The sequence below is a fragment of the Rhinopithecus roxellana genome, chromosome 3 (genome assembly GCF_007565055.1).
Source record: "Rhinopithecus roxellana isolate Shanxi Qingling chromosome 3, ASM756505v1, whole genome shotgun sequence".
Classification (NCBI taxonomy): domain Eukaryota; kingdom Metazoa; phylum Chordata; class Mammalia; order Primates; family Cercopithecidae; genus Rhinopithecus; species Rhinopithecus roxellana.
Genome location: NC_044551.1, coordinates 75,392,428 through 75,411,512, shown reverse-complemented (window position 1 = coordinate 75,411,512; position 19,085 = coordinate 75,392,428). Strand labels below are relative to the sequence as shown.

The 19,085-nt window shown below is 37.4% G+C and overlaps 1 protein-coding gene across 2 annotated transcripts in view; it reads right to left on the bottom strand.

The window, feature by feature from the left end:
* The window catches only part of SLCO6A1 (solute carrier organic anion transporter family member 6A1), a 120,852-nt gene extending 102,057 nt beyond the window's left edge, over positions 1 to 18,795 (bottom strand). For both annotated transcript variants that reach the window (XM_010379077.2, XM_010379075.2), the window contains exon 1: positions 18,262 to 18,795. In XM_010379077.2, the coding sequence (XP_010377379.1) occupies positions 18,262 to 18,619 (358 nt within the window). In that variant the 5' untranslated portion in view covers positions 18,620 to 18,795. The remainder of the gene's footprint in view (positions 1 to 18,261) is intronic.
* Positions 18,796 to 19,085: the final 290 nt, after the last annotated feature.

Here is a 19,085-nt window from a genome sequence, read left to right as displayed (position 1 = left end):
GGCAGGGACGCAAATCCAAACCATATCAGAACTCTATTGGAAAGAATGGACAATATGCAACAGCAGGTAAGTAATGTAAGGAGAGAGACGGAAACTCTAAGAAAGAATCAAAATAAAATGTGAGAAATCAGAAACACTGCAGCAGAAATGAAAAAAAAAAAAAATGTCTTTGATGACCTCCTCAGTAGACTGGATAGGGTCAAGAAAATAATCCACAAGCTTGAAAATGTGTTAGTAGAAACTTACCAAACTAGAAGCAAAGAGAAAAATGAAAGAAAAAGAACAGAGTATCTAAGAACTGTGCAACAATTACAACAGCTGTAACATACAAAAAGGGAATATCAGAATGGGAAGGAGAAAAAGAAAGAGAATAAATAATTTGAAGTAAAATGGCTGATGATTTTCCAAAATTAATGACAGACAGATAACAAACCAAAAATTCAGGAAGCTCATAAAAGACCAAGAAGGACAAACACCACAAAATCTACACCTAGACATATCATATTCAAACTGTGGAAAATCAGACAAAGAAAATATTGAAAAAAGTCAGAGGAAAAAATAATACCTTACCTATGAAGAATCAAAAATAAGAATTACACTAGACTTCTCTTCACAAACTATGCAAGCAAGAAAAAAGTGGAAAGAAATATTTAAAGTGTTGAAAGAAGAGGAAAAAAAAACCCACTAATCTAGTATTCTTTATCCAGTGACATTATTCTTCAAATCGGAGAAGAAAGATGTTCTCAGACAAGCAAAAATTGAGGATCTTGTCAGTAGTAGACCTGCCTCACAAGAAATATTTAAAGGATTTCTTCAGAAAAAAAGAAAATTGTATGTTACAAAATTAGTTCTATATAAAGAATAATAAATAAATAATGAAATCCTTTATTTTTCTTATTCGTAATTGATGTAATATATAACTGCTGGTTCACACTAATAATGCAACAATATATTGTGATTATAGCTCATGGATAAGTTAAACGAATGACTAAATAAAAATAAAAACACAACATCTTTAAAAGTTTATAATGCAGCTGAACTGTGCTTATACAGAAAATTATAATGTTAAGAGTCAAAAATAGAATATCAGAAAATTATGTAATCAGTGATCTAAGCTGCCATCTGAAGAAGCTAGAAGTTTAAGAAAAAAGTGAACTCAAAGTATGTGATTATTACTACAGAAAAAGGTCAATAAAAAGGGTCAATCCATCAAGAAGATATAGCAATTATAAATGTAAAATCACTCCAAAAGATGTAAAACAAACACAGAATTTTAAGAACAAATAGACAAGCCAACAATAATATTTAGAGACTTCAATATCCTGCTTTTTATAGTGAATAGAAAAACTAGACAGAAGATTAGTAAGAAAATAAAAGACTTTTTATGTATGTATGTATATATGTATGTATGTATGTATGTATTTTTCTGGACGGAGTCTTGCTCGGTCACCCAGGCTGGAGTGCAGTGGCGTGATCTCGGCTCACTGCAAACTCCACCTCCCAGGTTCACACCATTCTTCTGCCTCAGCCTCCCGAGTAGCTGGGACTACAGGCGCCCGCCACCACGCCCAGCTAATTTTTTTGTATTTTTAGTAGAAATAGGGTTTCACCATGTTAGCCAGGATGGTCTCGATCTCCTGACCTTGTGATTCACCTGCCTTGGCCTCCCAAAGTGCTGGGGTTACAGGCGTGAGCCACCGCGCCCAGCCAAAAAGACTTTTTAGATGCCACAAATCAACAAGACCTAACAGACATCAATTCTACCGAACAAAAGTAGAATAAACATTTTTCTCAAGCACACTTGGCACTTGCTGCAGGATAGACCATATGTTAGACCACAAAATAAGGCTTAATAATTTTTTTCTTTTTGAAACGTGTTCTTACTCTATCACCCAGGCTGGAGTACAGTAGCATGATCATAGCTCACTGCAGCTTCAAACTATTGGGCCCAAGGAATCTTTCCACCTCAGCCTCCCAGGGACTACAGGCACACACCACAAGCAGCCAATTTTTACAAATTTTTTGTAGAGACTGGGTCTCACTATGTTGAGAAGACTGGTCTCAATCTCCTGGACTCAAGCAATCCTCTTGCCTCTAGACAGTGTGTAATGTTTGCTGCCACAAACGTTAAATTATTTCTAAATTATGGGTCACAATTGTATTTATTCCTTGCGTGCTGGATATTGTATGCCGGACATGTGTACAGTATATTGAAAGGAGTTTGCCTTATGTTTTCTTCCTTTAAAAAGTGCTGAATGGTGTTCTGAAGACAGTTAATTTACTTGTAACTTTCCTTGGTCCTGTTAATGCTTTGTTTTAGGTTTTCATTTTGGAAGAAGGTGGAGATCTAGAATAATCCTTTTAAAAGCCAAGGTCCTTAATTCTAAAATGGGCCTTTTTTTATTGTCTCAATCTCCCAAAGTGCTAGGATTACAGGTGTGAGCCACCACACCTGGCCAGTCTCAATAAATGTAAAAAGATTGGAATCATAAAAGTATCATCTCTGACCAAAACAAAATAAAACCAAAAATAACAAACACAAATTAGAAAAGTCCACAAATATTTGAAAATTAAACAATACATTCATAATCAATGGGTCAAACAAGAAATCAAAAATGAATTAGGGATGGGTGCGGTGGCTCACGCCTGTAATCCCAGAACTTTGGGAGGCTGAGACAGGCTGATCACTTGAGCTCAGGAGTTCAAGACCAGCCCAGGTAACATGGTGAAACCCCATCTACAAAAGATACAAAAACTAGCTGAGTGCAGTGGTATGTGTTTGTAGTCCCAGCTACTTAGGAAGCTGAGATAGGAGAATCACTTGAGCGCAGGAGGTAGAGGGTGCAGTGAGTTGAGGTCTCGCCATTGTACTCCACTCCAGGCAATGGGAGCGAAACTCTGTCTGAAAAAAAAAAAAAAAAAACAACAACAACAACAAGAAAAAGAAAAAGTGAAATCAGAAAATATGTTGAGATGAGCAAAAATAAAAACGCAATATGTCAAAATATAATGGGATGCAGTCAAAGTTAATACTTAGAGAAAATGCATAGCAATGAAAGCCTATATAAAGAGAAGAAAAAACCCAGTATGGTGGCACACACCTGTAGTCCTTGCTACTTGGGAGGCTGATGCAAGAGGATCACTTAAGCCCAGGATTTCGAGGCTGCAGTGAGCTATGACTGCACCACTGCACTCCAACCTGGGTGACAGAGCAAGATCCTGACTAAAGAAAAATAGAATGAAGAGTTCAAATCAGTAACATAATCTTCCACCACACGAAAAACAAACAAACAAACAAACAAACAAACAAAAAACAGAAAAAACAAAACCTAAACCCAAATCAAGAAGAAGAAGAAGAATTATTAGAACGTGAATAAATAGAATATAAAATAGAAACAACAGAGAAAAATCAATGAAATAAAAGGTTGATTCTTGGTAAAGATCAACAAAGTTGACAAACCTTTAGCTACACTGGTCAAGAGAAAAGAGAGAAGACTCCAGCTTCACAAACACAGGCATGAAATAAGGAACATTACTACTGATTTTACAGAAATTGGAAAGATTATACTATTAAACAATTGTAGAGCAACAGTTAGAAATCTAGATGCAAAGGAAATATCCCTACCTAGCAAGACACAAGCCGTAGAAACTGGCTCAGGAAAAAAAAACAGAAAAATTGAATATATCTACAACAAATATACAGCTTGATCATAAAACTTCCCAGAAGAAAATTCAGGGCCAGATGGCTTCACTGGTACATTTTACCAAATGTTATTTCCCAAATTTTCTCAGAAAATAGAAGGACAGAATACTTTCCTACTCATTCTTTTTCTTTCTTTTTTTGTTTAACTACCCTACCCCAATTCCCTATTTATACTATTAGACCAGTATCACCTTGACAACAAATCCTGACCAAAAAACATAAACTACAAAACAATATCACTTTGACTATAGATGTAAAGGTTTTTGACAAAACACTAGCAAACTGAATCCAGCATATTAGAAAAATGATGGTAAACCTGATAAAGTGGGATTTATCCCATTAATGCAAAGTTAGTTCAATATATGAAATTAGTGTAAATCACTATATTAATAAAGGATAAAAACCACAGTATCATCAAAATGCCAAGCATTTGACAAAATCCAGCACACTTTCATTATAAAAACACTCCGAGAACTAGGAATAGAAAGCAACTTCCTCACACTGATAACTTTATACATGAAAAACCCTCAGTATACTTAATGTTGAGAGACTGAAAGCTTTCCCAAGATAAGGAACTAGACAAGGTTGTCCAGTTGTACTACTTCTATTCGACATTGTATTGGAAGTGCTTGCCAGGGAAGTCAGGCAAGTAAAGGAAATAAAAGTTATCCATATTGGAAATGAAGAAGTAAAACTATTCACAAATGACATGATCTGGTACACATAAAAGTGTAAAGAATCCACACACATACAAAACAACACACTAGAGCTAATAAAACAATTCAGCAAGATTCAGCATACAAGATTGATATACAAATATTTAAAGTATTTCTATATACTAGCCATAAACATGCTTAAGATAAAAGAAAATCCAACAGAAGTAAGCAAAAGAAATTGTAAGACTTGAATATGGAAATGGCAAAACATCACTGAAAGCAACCAAAGGCCAAAATAAATGGTAAAACATTGCATGTCATGGATTGGGAGATTTAACATTGCTTAAGTGGCAATAATCTCCTAATTGACCTACAGATTCCTCAAAATCTCTACAAAATCCCAGCTGGCATTGTGCAGAAACTGACAAGCTTATTCTAAAATTCAGATGAAAATACAAGGAACCCACAATAGCCCAAACAATCTTGAAAAAAAAAACAAAGATGAAAGACTCATACTTCCTTTCTAAATTTAAAATATACTACAAAGCTATGTGTGGTACTGGAATAAGGATAGATGTATAAGTCAATGGAGTGTAACTGAGAGTCCATAATTAAATTCATACATATAGAGTCAATTAGAGTGGATTTTCTAATTTGCATGAGGAAAATGTTTTGGAATCAGTAATAGCAGTTGCACAACTTGGTGGATATATTAAAAGTACACTAAATTGTTCACTGCAAAAGGAAAATTTTATGGTATGTAAATTATATTGGTTTTATTTTATAAAAGAAAAGTTGCATGTAAAGAGGCCAACTTTAACCCCACAATGACAAAAACAAAACAACTCTTTTTCTGTAGGAGGTCTCAAAGACATCACTGGTTCAATAGTTCACTAGAAGGATTCAAAAGTCTCAGGATATAGTTTCATTCATAGCTATGACTTACAAAACAACAGCAGTAAAGGGAAAAGGCACATGGGGCAAGGTCAGAAAGAAACCAGGTGCAAGTCAAGAATCTCTGCCGCTGGAGTCAAACAGTACACATTTAATTCTTTTAATTTTAAACTGTGACAACCTATGTGAAGTGTATTCTAACCAGTTAGGGAACTGTGGGGACACTGCAAAAATCCAACAGCCAAGATGGTAGTCAAGAGCCAACCATGCAGATAGACCTCTCTCAGGTCTGCTATGTTAACACTGTTGTGCACACTGGTTCTTTAGAAAATCATAAAAATGTGGCACATACACACCATGGAATACTATACAGTCATAAAATAGGACGAATTTATGTCTTTTGCAGGGACATGGATATATTGTATTAGTCTGTTCTCACACTGCTAATAAAGACATACCCGATACTGGGTAATTTATAAAGGCAACAGGTTTAATTGACTCACAGTTCCACATGGCTGGGGATGTCTCACAATCATGGTGAAAGGTGAATGAGGAGCAAAATCACATCTTACATGGCATCAGGCAAGAGAGAGTGAGCAGGGGAACTCCCTATTATAAAACCAACAGATCTTGTGAGACATATTCACTGTCATGAGAACAGCACAGGAAAGACCCACCCCCATGATTCAATTACCTCTCACTGGGTCCCTCCTACAACACATAGGAATGATGGGAGCTACCATTCAAGATGAGATTTGGGTGTGGACACAGCCACAGCATATCATTGGTTAAGCCAAATTGATCAAGAATAAAAAAGAGAAGACCAAGAATGAATGATAGAGTGGACATCACAACAGCTCCTACAGACATTAAAATAATAATAAAGACCATTATGAACAACTATATACCAAAAATTTAACAGCTTAGATGAAATAAATAGATTCTTGAAAGATACAATTACTAAAATGACTCAAGGAGGAACTTTTAAAATCTGAGTTTCTGCATATCTATACATGTAACTGAATTGGTAATTTTTTCCTCCCAAATTCTTTATTGTGTATTTCCTAAAATTAAAGGCATTATTCTACATAACCACAATATAGCTATAGAAAACAGGAAATTAACATTCATACATTACTAACATCTAATGCTTAGATTCTATTCATATTTTATCACATATCCCAGCAACATCCCTTATAGCAAAAGGAACTGGTTCAGAATAAAGCACTACATTTTAGTTGTCATGCCCTCTAGTCTCCTTCAGGTTGGAAGATTATCTCAATCTTTCCTTAACTGTCATGACTGATGCTCCTAAAGATTATATACCAGTTATTTTATACAAAGTCCCTCAATTTGGGGGTTTTCTGATATTTCCTCATACTTAGATTCAGATTGTACATCTTTGGCAAGAATATCACAAAATTAATGTTGTGTTTGCATTATATCCTATCAGGTGGTACCCATTATTTATTTGGCCCACTACTGGTAATGTTAACTTTGATCATTTAATTAAGATGGTATCATCCAAGCTTCTCCACTGTACTCTCCCCATATGCACTTGTAATTAAAAAGTGTTTTGGGAGGAGGTACTTTGTTTTTTCTTGTTTGTTTTATTTACGTATTTATTTATTTTTATTATTTTACTTGAAGTCCTAGGGTACATGTGCACAGCGTGCAGGTTTGTTACATATGTATACATGTACCATGTTGGTGTGCTGCACCCATTAACTCATCATTTACATTAAGTATATCTCCTAATGCTCTCCCTCCCCACTCCCCCAATTCCATGACAGGCCCCAGTGTGTGATGTTCCCCACTCTGCGTTCAAGTGTTCTCATTGTTCAGTTCCCACCTATGAGTGAGAACATGCGGTGTTTGGTTTTCTGTCCTTGCAATAGTTGGCTCAGAATGACGGTTTCCAGCTTCATCCATATCCCTATAAAGGACATGAACTCATCCTTTTATATGGCTGCATAGTATTCCATGGTGTATATGTGCCACATTTTCTTAATCCAATCTAGCATTGACGGACATTTGGGTTGGTTCCAAGTCTTTGCTATTGTAAATAGTGCCACAATAAACATACACATGCATGTGTCTTTATAGCAGCAGTGATTTATAATCCTTTGGGTATATGCCCAGTAATGGGATGGCTGGGCCAAATGGTGTTTCCAGTTCTAGATCCTTGAGGAATCACCACGCTGTCTTCTACAATGGTTGAAGTAGTTTACAGTCCCACCAACAGTGTAAAAGCATTCCAGTTTCTCCACATCCTCTCCAGCACCTGTTCTTTACCGACTTTTTAATGATTGCCATTCTAACTGGTGTGAGATAGTATCTCATTGTGGTTTTGATTTGCATTTCTCTGATGGCGAGTGATGATGAGCATTTTTTCATGTGTCTGTTGGCTGCATAAATGTCTTCTTTTGAGAAGCGTCTGTTCATATCCTTCCCCCACTTTTTAATGGGGTTGTTTGTGTTTTTTCTTGTAAATTTGTTTAAGTTTCTTGTAGGTTCTGGATATCAGCCCTTTGTCAGATGGTAGATTGTAAAAATTTTCTTCCATTCTGTAGGTTGCCTGTTCATTCTGATGCTAGTTTCTTTTGCTGTGCAGAAGCTGTTTAGTTTAATTAGATCCCAATTGTCAATATTGGCTTCTGTTGCCATTGCTTTTGGTGTTTTAGTTGTGAAGTCCTTTTCCATGCCTATGCCCTGAATAGGTATTATCCTAGCTTTTCTTCTAGGGTTTTTATGGTTTTAGTTCTAACATTTAAGTCTTTGATCCATCTTGAATTAATTTTTGTATAAGGTGTAAGCAAGGGAACCAGTTTCAGTTTTCTACATATGGCTAGCCAGTTTTCCCAGCACCATTTATTAAATAGGGAATCCTTTCCCCATTTCTTGTTCTTGTCAAGTTTGTCAAAGATCATATGGTCATAGATGTGTAGTATTATTTTTGAGAGCTCCATTCTGTTCCGTTGGTCTATATCTCTGTTTTGGTACCAGTATAATGCTGTCTTGGTTACCGTATCCTTGTAGTATAGCTTGAAGTCAGGTAGTGTGATAGCTCCAGCTTTGTTTTTTTGGCTTAGGATTGTCTTGGCAATGCAGGCTCTTTTCCGGTTTCATATGAGCTTTAAAGTAGTTTTTTCCAATTCCATGAAGAAAGTCACTGGTAGCTTGATGGGGATGGCATTGAATCTATAAATTACCTTGGGCAGTAGGGCTATTTTCACAATATTGATTCTTCCTATCCATGAGCATGGAATGTTCTTCCATTTGTTTGAGTCCTCTTTTATTTCATTTAGCAGTGGTTTGTAGTTCTCCTTGAAGAGGTCCTTCACTTCCTTTGTAAGTTGGATTCCTAGGTATTTTTTTCTCTTTGAAGCAATTGTGAATGGGATTTCACTCATAATTTGACTCTCCGTTTGTCTGTTCTTGGTGTATAGGAATGCTTGTGATTTTTGCACATTGATTTTGTATCCTGAGACTTTGCTGCAGTTGCCTATCAGCTTAAGGAGATTTTGGGCTGAGATGATGGGGTTTCCTAAATATACAATCATGTCATCTGCAAACAGGGACACTTAGACTTCCCCTTTTCCTAATTGAATACCCTTTAATTCTTTCTCTTGCCTGATTGCCCTGGCCAGAACTTCTAATACTATATTGAATAGGAGTGGTGAGAGAGGGCATCCTTGTCTTGTGCCAGTTTTCAAAGGGAATGCTTCCAATTTTTGCATATTCAGTATGATATTGGCTGTGGGTTTGTCATAAATTGCTCTTATTATTTTGAGATATGTTGCATCAATACCTAGTTATTGAGAGTTTTTAGCATGAAGGGCTGTTGAATTTTGTCAAAGGCCTTTTCTGCAACTATTGAGATAATCATGTGGTTTTTGTCTTTGATTCTGTTTATATGATGGATTATACTTATTGATTTGCATATGTTGAACCAGCCTTACATCCCAGGGATGAAGCCAACTTGATCGTGGTGGATAAGCTTTTTGATGTGCTGCTGGATTCAGTTTGCCAGTATTTTATTGAGACAGGCCAACATTCAAATTCAGGAAATATAGAGAACATCATAAAGATATTCCATGAGAAGAGCAACCCCAAGACACATAATTGTCAGATTCACCAAGGTTGAAATGAGGGAAATAATGTTAAGGGCAGCCAGAGAGAAAGGTCGGATTACCCACAAAGGGAAGCCCATCTGACTAACAGCAGATCTCTCGACAGAAACCCTACAAGTCAAAAGAGAGTGGGGGCCAATATTTAGCATTCTTTAAGAAAAGAATTTTCAACCCAGAATTTCATATCCAGCCAAACTAAGCTTAGCTAAACTAAGTGAAGGAGAAATAAAATCCTTTACAGACAAGTAAATGCTAAGAGATTTTGTGTCACCACCAGGCCTGCCTTGAAAGAACTCCTGAAGGAAGCACTAAACATGAAAAGGAAAACCAGTACCAGCCACTGCAAAAACATGCCAAGTTGTAAAGACCATTGATGCTATGAAGAAACTGCATCAATTAATGGGCAAAATAACCAGCTAACATCATAATGACAGGATCAAATTCACACATAACAATATTAACCTTAAATGTAAATGAGCTAAATGTCCCAATTAAAAAACACAGAGTGGCAAATTGGATAAAGAGTCAAGACCCATCAGTGTGCTGTATTCAGGAGACCCATCTCACATGCAGTGACACACATAGGCTCAAAATAAAGGGATAGAGGAAGATCTACCAAGCAAATGGAAAGAAAAAAAAAAAAAAAAGCAGGGGTTGCAATCCTGGTCTCTCATAAAACAGGCTTTAAACCAACAAAGATCAAAAGAGACAAAGAAGGCCATTATATAATGGTAAAGGGATCAATTCAATAAGAAGAGCTAACTATCCTAAACATATATGTGCCCAAACAGGAACAGCCAGATTCATAAAGGAAGTCCCTAGATACCTACAAGGAAACTTAGACTCCCACACAATGATAATGAAAGACTTTAACACCCCACTGTCAATATTAGACAGACCAACGAGACAGAAGGTTAAGAAAGAGATCCAGGACTTGAATTCAGCTCTGCACCAAGCGGACCTAATAGACATCTAGAGAACTCCCCCCAACAAATCAACAGAATTTACATTATTCTCAGCACCACATTTCACTTATTCTAAAATTGAACACATAATTGGAAGTAAAGCACTCCTCCACAAATGTAAAATAACAGAAATCACAAAAAAACTGTCTCTCAGACCACAGTGCACTCAAATTAAAACTCAGGATTAAGAAACTCACTCAAAACTGCATAACTACATGGAAACTGAACAACCTGCTCCTGAATGACTACTGGGTAAATAACTAAATGAAGGCAGAAATAAAGATGTTTTTGAAACCAATGAGAACAAAGACACAATGTACCAGAATCTCTGGGACACATTTAAAGCAGTGTGTAGAGGGAAATTTATAGCACTAAATACCCACAAGAGAAACCAGAAAGATCTAAAATCGACACCCTAACATCACAATTAAAAGAACTAGAGAAGCAAGAGCAAACAAATTCAAAAGCTAGCAAAAAAACAGGAAATAACTAAGATCAGAGCAGAACTGAAGGAGATAGAGACAAAAAAACCTTCAAAAAATCAGTGAATCCAGGAGCAGGGTTTTTAAAAAGATTAACCAAATAGATAGACTGCTAGCAAGACTAATAAAGAAGAAAAGAAGGAAGAATCAAATAGATGCAATAAAAAATGATAAAGGGGTTATTACCACTGATCCCACAGAAATACAAATTACCATCAGAGAATACTATAAACACCTCTGTGCAAATAAACTAGAAAATCTAGAAGAAATGGATAAATTCCTGGACACATACATTCTCCCAAGACTAAACCAGGAAGAATTTGAATATCTGATTAGACAAATAACAGGCTCTTAAATTGAGGCAATAATTAATAGCCTACCAACACAAACAAGTCCAAGACCAGACAGAGTCACAGCTGAATTCTACTAGAGGTACAAAGAAGAGCCGGTACCAGTCCTTCTGAAAGTATTCCAATCAATAGAAAAAGAGGGAATCCTCCCCAACTCATTTTATAATGCCAGCATCATCCTGATACCAAAGCCTGGCAAAGGCACAACAAAAAAGATAATTTTAGACCATTATCCCTGATGAACATTGATGCGAAAATCCTCAATAAAATACTGGCAAAGCAAATCCACCAGGACATCAAAAACTTTATCCACCATGGTCAAGTCAGCTCTATCTCTGAGATGTAAGACCAATGGAACAGAACAGAGCCCTCGGAAATAACACCACACATCTACAACCATCTGATCTTTGACAAACCTGACAAAAACAAGAAAGGATTCCCTATTTAATAAATGGTGCTGGGAAAACTGGCTAGCTATATGTAGAAAGCTGAAACTGGATCCCTTGCTTACACCTTATACAAAAATTAATTCAAGATGGATCAAAGACTTAAATGTTAGAACTAAAACCATAAAAACCCTAGAAGAAAACCTAGGTAATACCATTCAGGACATAGGCAATGGACAAGGACTTCATGACTAAAACACCAAAAGCAACGGCAACAGAAGCCAATATTGACAAATGGGATCTAATTAAACTAAAAAGCTTCTGCACAGCAAAAGAAACTACCACCAGAGTGAACAGGCAACCTACAGAATGGGAGAAAATTTTTGCAATCTACCTATCTGACAAAGGGCTAATATTCAGAATCTACAAGAAACTTAAACAAATTTATAAGAAAAAACACAAACAACCCCATCAAAAAGTGGGCAAAGGATATATGAACAGACACTTTTCAAAAGAAGACATTTATGCAGCCAACAGACACATGAAAAAATGCTCATTATCACTGGTAATCAGAGAAATGCAAATCAAAACCACAATGAAATACCATCTCACACCAGTTAGAATGGCAATCATTAAAAAGTCGGTAAACAACAGGTGCTGGAGAGGATGTGCACAAATAGGAATGCATTCCATTTTTGGTGGGAGTGTAAATTAGTTCAACCATTGTGGAAGATTCCTCAAGGATCTAGAACTAGAAACACCATTTGACCCAGCCATCCCATTACTGGGTATATACCCAAAGGATTATAAATCATACTTCTATAAAGACACATGCACACGTATGTTTATTGTGGCACTATTTACAATAGCAAAGACTTGGAACCAACCCAAATGTCCATCAGTGCTAGACTGGATTAAGAAAATGTGGTACATATACACCATGGAATACTATGCAGCCATAAAAAAGGATGAGTTCATGTCCTTTGCAAGGACAAGGATGAAGCTGGAAACCATCATTCTCAGCAAACTATCACAAGGACAGAAAACCAAGCACTCATAGATGGGAACTGAGCAATGAGAACACTTGGACACAGGGTGGGGAACATCACACACCTGGGCCTGTTGGGAGGTGGGGGGCTGGGGGAGGGATAGCATTAAGAGAAATATTTAATGTTAATGATGAGTTGATGGGTGCAGCAAACCAACGTGGCATATGTATACCTATGTAACAAACCTGCACATTGTGCACATGTATGCTAGAACTTAAAGTGTATTTTAAAAAAAATACTACACAAAGGGTACATATGCTGCACAAACTCTTTCAGAAAAAATGAGGAGGGAAGATAAGAAGGGGATAAACATCCCAATTAATTTAGTGAAGCTACTATTACCTGCTACTGAAGACAGACAAAAATACTCTAAGAAAACTGCAGAACAATACTTTCACAGAAACAAAAAATTTTAACAAAATTTTGGCAAATTAAATCCAGCAATATGCAGAAAAAGACAACAATCCAATAAAAAGGACTTATCCTAGGAATGCAAGGGTTGTCAAATATACAAATATCAAAAAATGCAATATATCATATTAATAGAACAAATTTTTCCTATGAATATCTCAATAGAGGGAGGAACAAGCATGTGATAAAATTCAACACCAATTAATGACAAAAAATTCTCAGCAAACTAATAAAAGAAGAGATATCCTTAAATTGACAAAAGGCATCTTAAAAAATAAAACATACAGTTAACACATTTAACTGTGAAAGGCTGAATATTTTCTATCTAAAAATCAGAAAAATATCAATGAACATTGCTTTTCCTAATTTCTATTGACCATTGTACCAGGGAGCCTAGCCCATGGAATAAAATAACTAACTGTAACAAAAAGTATCCAGATTAGGAAGAAGTAAAACTGTCCTTATTCACAGAATTCATGTATATTAAAAAATCCTAAGGAGTCTGCAAAAAAATGGCTTCTGTAACTTAATAGGCTAATTGAACAAAGATGCAGGATAGAAGATGTAAATGAAGTATCTATCCAGCATGTTCAGTCATGAGAACTCTTACTATCGTTAAGAGGTCAATTTTCTCCAAATTTATAGACTCAACAAAATCTTAGTAACTTTTTTATAGAAACTGACAAGTTTATTCTAAAATTTACATGGAAAAGCAAAGATCTAGAATAGCCAAAACAACTTTTAAAAAGAATGAAGTCAAAAGGATACCTGATTTTAATGCATATAATAAAGCTACAGTAACCAATGCAATATAATATTTGCATAAGTATAGATGTATTAGGAAAATAGAACTGAATAGAAAGGCTCTAAATAGACTCAGAAAGAGATCAGAGCTTCCACAAAACTACCAAGATAATTTAATGGATTAAAGGGCACTGTTTTCAGTAAACTACTCTGGAATAAAGCATTTTTTTTCTATGTGAAAAAAATTTTAAACTTGATCCTTTCATACACTAACACAATTCATTCAGAATGGATCAGAGACCTAAACATGAGAGCTAAACCATAAAACTTCTAGAAAAAAGCAAAGCAGAAAACCTTCATGACATTGAGTTAGGCAATAGTTTCCATGATAAAAGTCAAAAAGAATGAATAATTTAAAAGATTAATAAATTATACTTCATCAAAGTTGAAAGTTGAATCCTTTTTTCATCAAAAAGACACAGAAAAATATTCAAAAGCAAGCCACGGATTGGGAGAAAATATTCGTAAATATTTATTCAACAAAAGGCTTGCATCCAGATTGTATAAAGAACACTTCACTCAGTAATAAGAGAAACAACCCAATTTATTAAAGGGCACTTCACAAACAAAGACATGCAAATGGATAAAAAGCATATAAACAGATGTTTGAGACAATTGGTCATTGGGGAAATGAAATTAAAATCACAGTGAAATCCCATTATACAATCACTGGAACAGCTAAAATTTTAAGAACTGACAATACTAACTATTAATAAGAAGGTGGAACTGGAACTCATATATTGCTGACTGGCAGGATCACAAATGGTACAGCCACTTTGTAATTTGGCAGTTTCTAGCAGGTACACTTAAATACTTATATAGCTCAGCAATTCTATTCCTAGTTATCTATCCAACAGAAACAAAAACATATGTCCACACAAATATGTATATGCAATTCCTCTTAACAGCATTATTTATAGTAGTCAAAAAAATACAGAAACAACCCAAATGTCCATCAACTACTGAGTGGATATAGTGGATAAAATTCCATTCAATGATACTATTCACAATAAAAAAGAACAAACTGTTAATACACACAACATGAATGAATCTCAAAACCATCAAGCTATTAAAAGAAGCCAGAAACAAACAAAAAAAAAAAACTAGAAACTGTATGATTCCATGTATATTAAATTTTAGGAAATGCAAGACTCTAATGACAGAAAGCAGGTTAAGGTCACCTAAGGTAGGAGGTAGGAGCAGGAAGTGACTGCAAAGGAGCATGAAAAAACTTTTAGTGTGATGAAAAAGTTCTAAAATTGATTGCATTGGCCAGGCACGGTGGCTTATGCCTGTAATCTCAGCACTTTGGGAGGCAAAGGTGGGTGGATCATCTGAAGTCAGGAGTTTGAGACCAGCGTGGCCAACATAGTGAAATCCCATCACTACTAAAAATACAAAAAAACTAGCCGGGCATTGTGGCAGGCACCTGTAATCCCAACTACAGGGAGGCGGAGGTTGCAGTGAGCCAAGATCACATCATTGCACTACAGCCTGGGCAATAAGAGCAAGACTCAGTAGACTCAGTCTCAAAATTAATTAAATAAATAAATAATAAAATTGATTGCATTGGTGGTTGCATGTCTGTACATATTTACTAAAACTCATTGAATGACATACTTCGAAAAGTGTGAATTTTATTATATGTAAAGTATATCTAGATAAAGGAGAAGGAAGGATGGAGGGAGAGGGAGAAGAAGAGAGGAAAGGAGGGAAGAAAGGTCTGAGTCTGGTCATAAGGAAACATCAAATAGACCCAGATTGAAGTTCATCCTGCACTACAAAAAAAGCCATACTCTGTAAGACTTCCAAGGACATAAGACACAAGAAGAAAATATGAGGAAGTGTTACAGATTAAAGAAGACTTCTAAAATATGACAACTTAATGCAACGTATGTCCCTGTATAGAATTTTGGCCCCAAAATGAAGACAATATTGAGACAGCTGGCAACATCTGGATGGGACCACCAGTTCATAATTGAATGGTAGTATTGTACTGATATTCCTACCTGTGAGGCTTGTATGATGGTTATGTAAGAGAGTGTTTCACTTTGGGAAGTTGCACACTGGAGTAGTTAGCAGTAATGGTGCACCATGTCTGAAAAAGTGGGCATGTATAGGGAAAGAGAAGGTAAAGGAACAAATGTGGTAAAATGTTAACAGATGAAAAATCTGGTTCACTCACAGGGAAGCAGGTATTGTTTGTACTGCCTTTGCATCCCTTTTTTTATGTTTGAAATGACTTTAAAATTGTTTACAATGTAACTAAAAATAGATCAATTGACAAATAGAAAAACGAAGAGATATACCATTTTTATGAATGGAAGACTCAATATTATACCAGACTGAGCTAACTACCTATATGAAGTCAGTTAAGTTACAGAGCTAAAACCATATACTGTCAATCACTTGTTCAGAAACCTTCAATGGCTTCTCATTACCCATCTAATAAGGGGATTATACTAAATTAGATAATACTTGCAAAGCACCTTACTCATGACCCAACATAGTGGGAAGTAAATACCTTTTATATCCTTTCAGAATTCTGTCTGATATTTAAAGGCCTTCATAATCTAGGCATAATCTATCTTTTCCTTCCTTTTAAAATTCATTTATGCACTGAATACGTATTTATTGAGTGTCTTCTATACCTCAGTCACTAAGGAGACATGATGGATAATATAAATATAATTACCCCCTTATGGTGCCTAGATGAAACCATTATCTGGCCAAACTTGTCATTCACCATTGTGAAACAAGCCTTTCTAAAACAAAACACTGATTCATTAACTCGCTTCCCTGTTCAACAGATACTCTTTAACTTCATTCTGGCTTTCAAAACTGTACCTAACTATAAAGGCATAGTTCAAATGCTTGTTCTTCTAAGAAACTTCTTTGATAATCTCAAGACACACTCGATGACTATGTGTTTGTTTTCTAATATGGGTCTTACCACGTACAGCCTTCTGATTTCACTTACTTAGACCTAGCATCTTAGAGCAAAAAAGAGAACAGGTTTGTCAAATTCCAATGCCATCATTGAAAAGAGGCTAGTAAAGAATCTTGATGTAATAGGGGAGGTGGGAGCTGTGGCCAAGTAGAGAAGCATGCCAGGTCTAAAGGTGTTCAAATGCACCTTCTTCAAAATATGTGAGCAAAAATAACACCCTCAAGTTTAGGTTCTCTGGTATAAATTCGTAGATGAGGAAACATGATCCAATAGACAGTGGCTGAGTCAGAATGTCTCAAATTTATGAGCAGGAGCAGAAACCATTTAACGATCATAGACACCGTTTTCAACTTTATTTTAAACTCCAGGTGATTCAACTGAGAACTTCTCAGAGTTGGTGACAAAAAACGATAAATGACTCAACAACACCTCTCTGCAGCTGGCTATCTGGAAGCCTGGCCCTCATCACCCACAATGTGCAGGATGGACTGTGCCAAATCAGGTACTGGAGGAGGTGAGGCACTAAAGCTCCTGCCAGCTGGTTAACCTGTTTTTGAAACCACCTTTGCAAAAATTGTAACTGAAGAAATTATGACAGTGAAAGAGATTGGACCTAATCCACTCCTTGCTTCTATCCTTTAAACTCCTTGTTCATTCCTGGGATTTAAACTCCTTGTTCATTCCTGGGCTTAGGTCGAACTAACTTTGGGAAGGAATTCATTTCATGGTTTGACTCTGAAACAAAATTGATAATAACCCTTTTCTGAAAAGATCCCCTTCTTGCTTGGGGACTAATCTGCCTTTGCAGGACTAACAAATCAGCTACAAGATTAGAAATTAAGGTTAGGGGACATGTAGCCTCTGGCGCCAAGAGTAGGAACCTCCCCAAATTGCTCCCAGGGAAAACATCACTATTGTAAGACCTGAGATTGGTGCTTGAGATATTTTGCAGACCCTGCACTGGATGGATGAACTGACACCACCCAGACTGGCAATCCGGGTCAGCTACTTCTGCCATTCCACCCAGGAACAGAAGATGGCAAGAAAACCTGACTTCGACCCCACTAGGACATCCCCAGGAACCTTAGACAGGTTCCTGACCAACCTGACCAATCGGCACTCCCCAGTTCTCGAGCAGCTGCCTGACAAATTATCTTTAAAAACTCTGATCCCATCCCAGAATGCTGGAGAGACTGATTTGAGCAATAATAAAACTCTGGTCTCCCGCACAGCCGGTTCTGCGTGCCTTACTCTTTCTCCATGGCAATTTCCCTTTCTTGATAAATCTGCTCTGTCTAGGCAGCCGGCAAGGTAAACCCATTGGTGGCTAAAGTTTGATCCGACAACGCCTTGAGAAGTCAGACAGCAGCCTCAGGCTGGGCCACCCCAGGGCGTCCTCTGCCATCCTCCCTCTCCCACCTCCTCCGGTGCGGCTCCCTGCTGCCCTCGCCACAACACCCGGCGTCCTTCAGGCTCACCTTGACATAAGACCAGGATGCAGTAGAAAACCATGAAGCAGCGAATGTTATTGCAACACTCACAGCAGGGGCTGACTAGACAGCCCAAACCACAGGGCTGATCCAAACTGTCATCCAGTTCTCCCGGCTTCTTGGAAACTGAGGACTTGGCTTTTTTCCTTTTTCGGAAACCGCCGAACCTTACCAAGGCCTCTGGAAGTAGTCTCAGATACCGGTATTTTTTCCCGGACTTCGAGGACTTCGGGGTTTCCCTGGCCCTCGAGTCCTTAGCAGGCCGGGCCCGCGCGGCCTCCCGCGGCTCTACTCCTCCTGGGGCTTCATACTGGTCCCCAGAGCGCCGGGCGACGCCTTCGGACATGGCTCACTCTGGGCGCCCCCTGGCGACGCGGCCCGAGTGCTCTCGGCAGCCCGTCCTGTCTGGGCCAACCCAAAGGCCAGCCCGGCGAGGGCGTCGAAGGACTCAGTGGCCACAACGGGCTCCCGCAGCCCAAGCCTCCAGAGCGAACGTTTCTCCTAGGGCAGGAGGCAAACGTCCTCGCCGGAGGTTGACAGTTGAGAACTTCCAAGGCTGTTTTCCTTCTTTTCTTCCACGTGCTGAAGGGGGGGGGGAAGCTAAAAGTAGGTTCTGATAACTGCTAACACAGACAAGGAGCACCAGAGTAATTTTAATGGCAGTCAAAGATTGCCAGTACTTATTTATTAAATAATACTCATTAGGAAGCATGGGGAAAAAAAGTGAAACTGTCTGTCCCCAGTTTCCCCAGACTTACTTTATTGTGGTGGCTTTCCAACTGAAAAATCTCACTAGAAACAACCTGAAAATT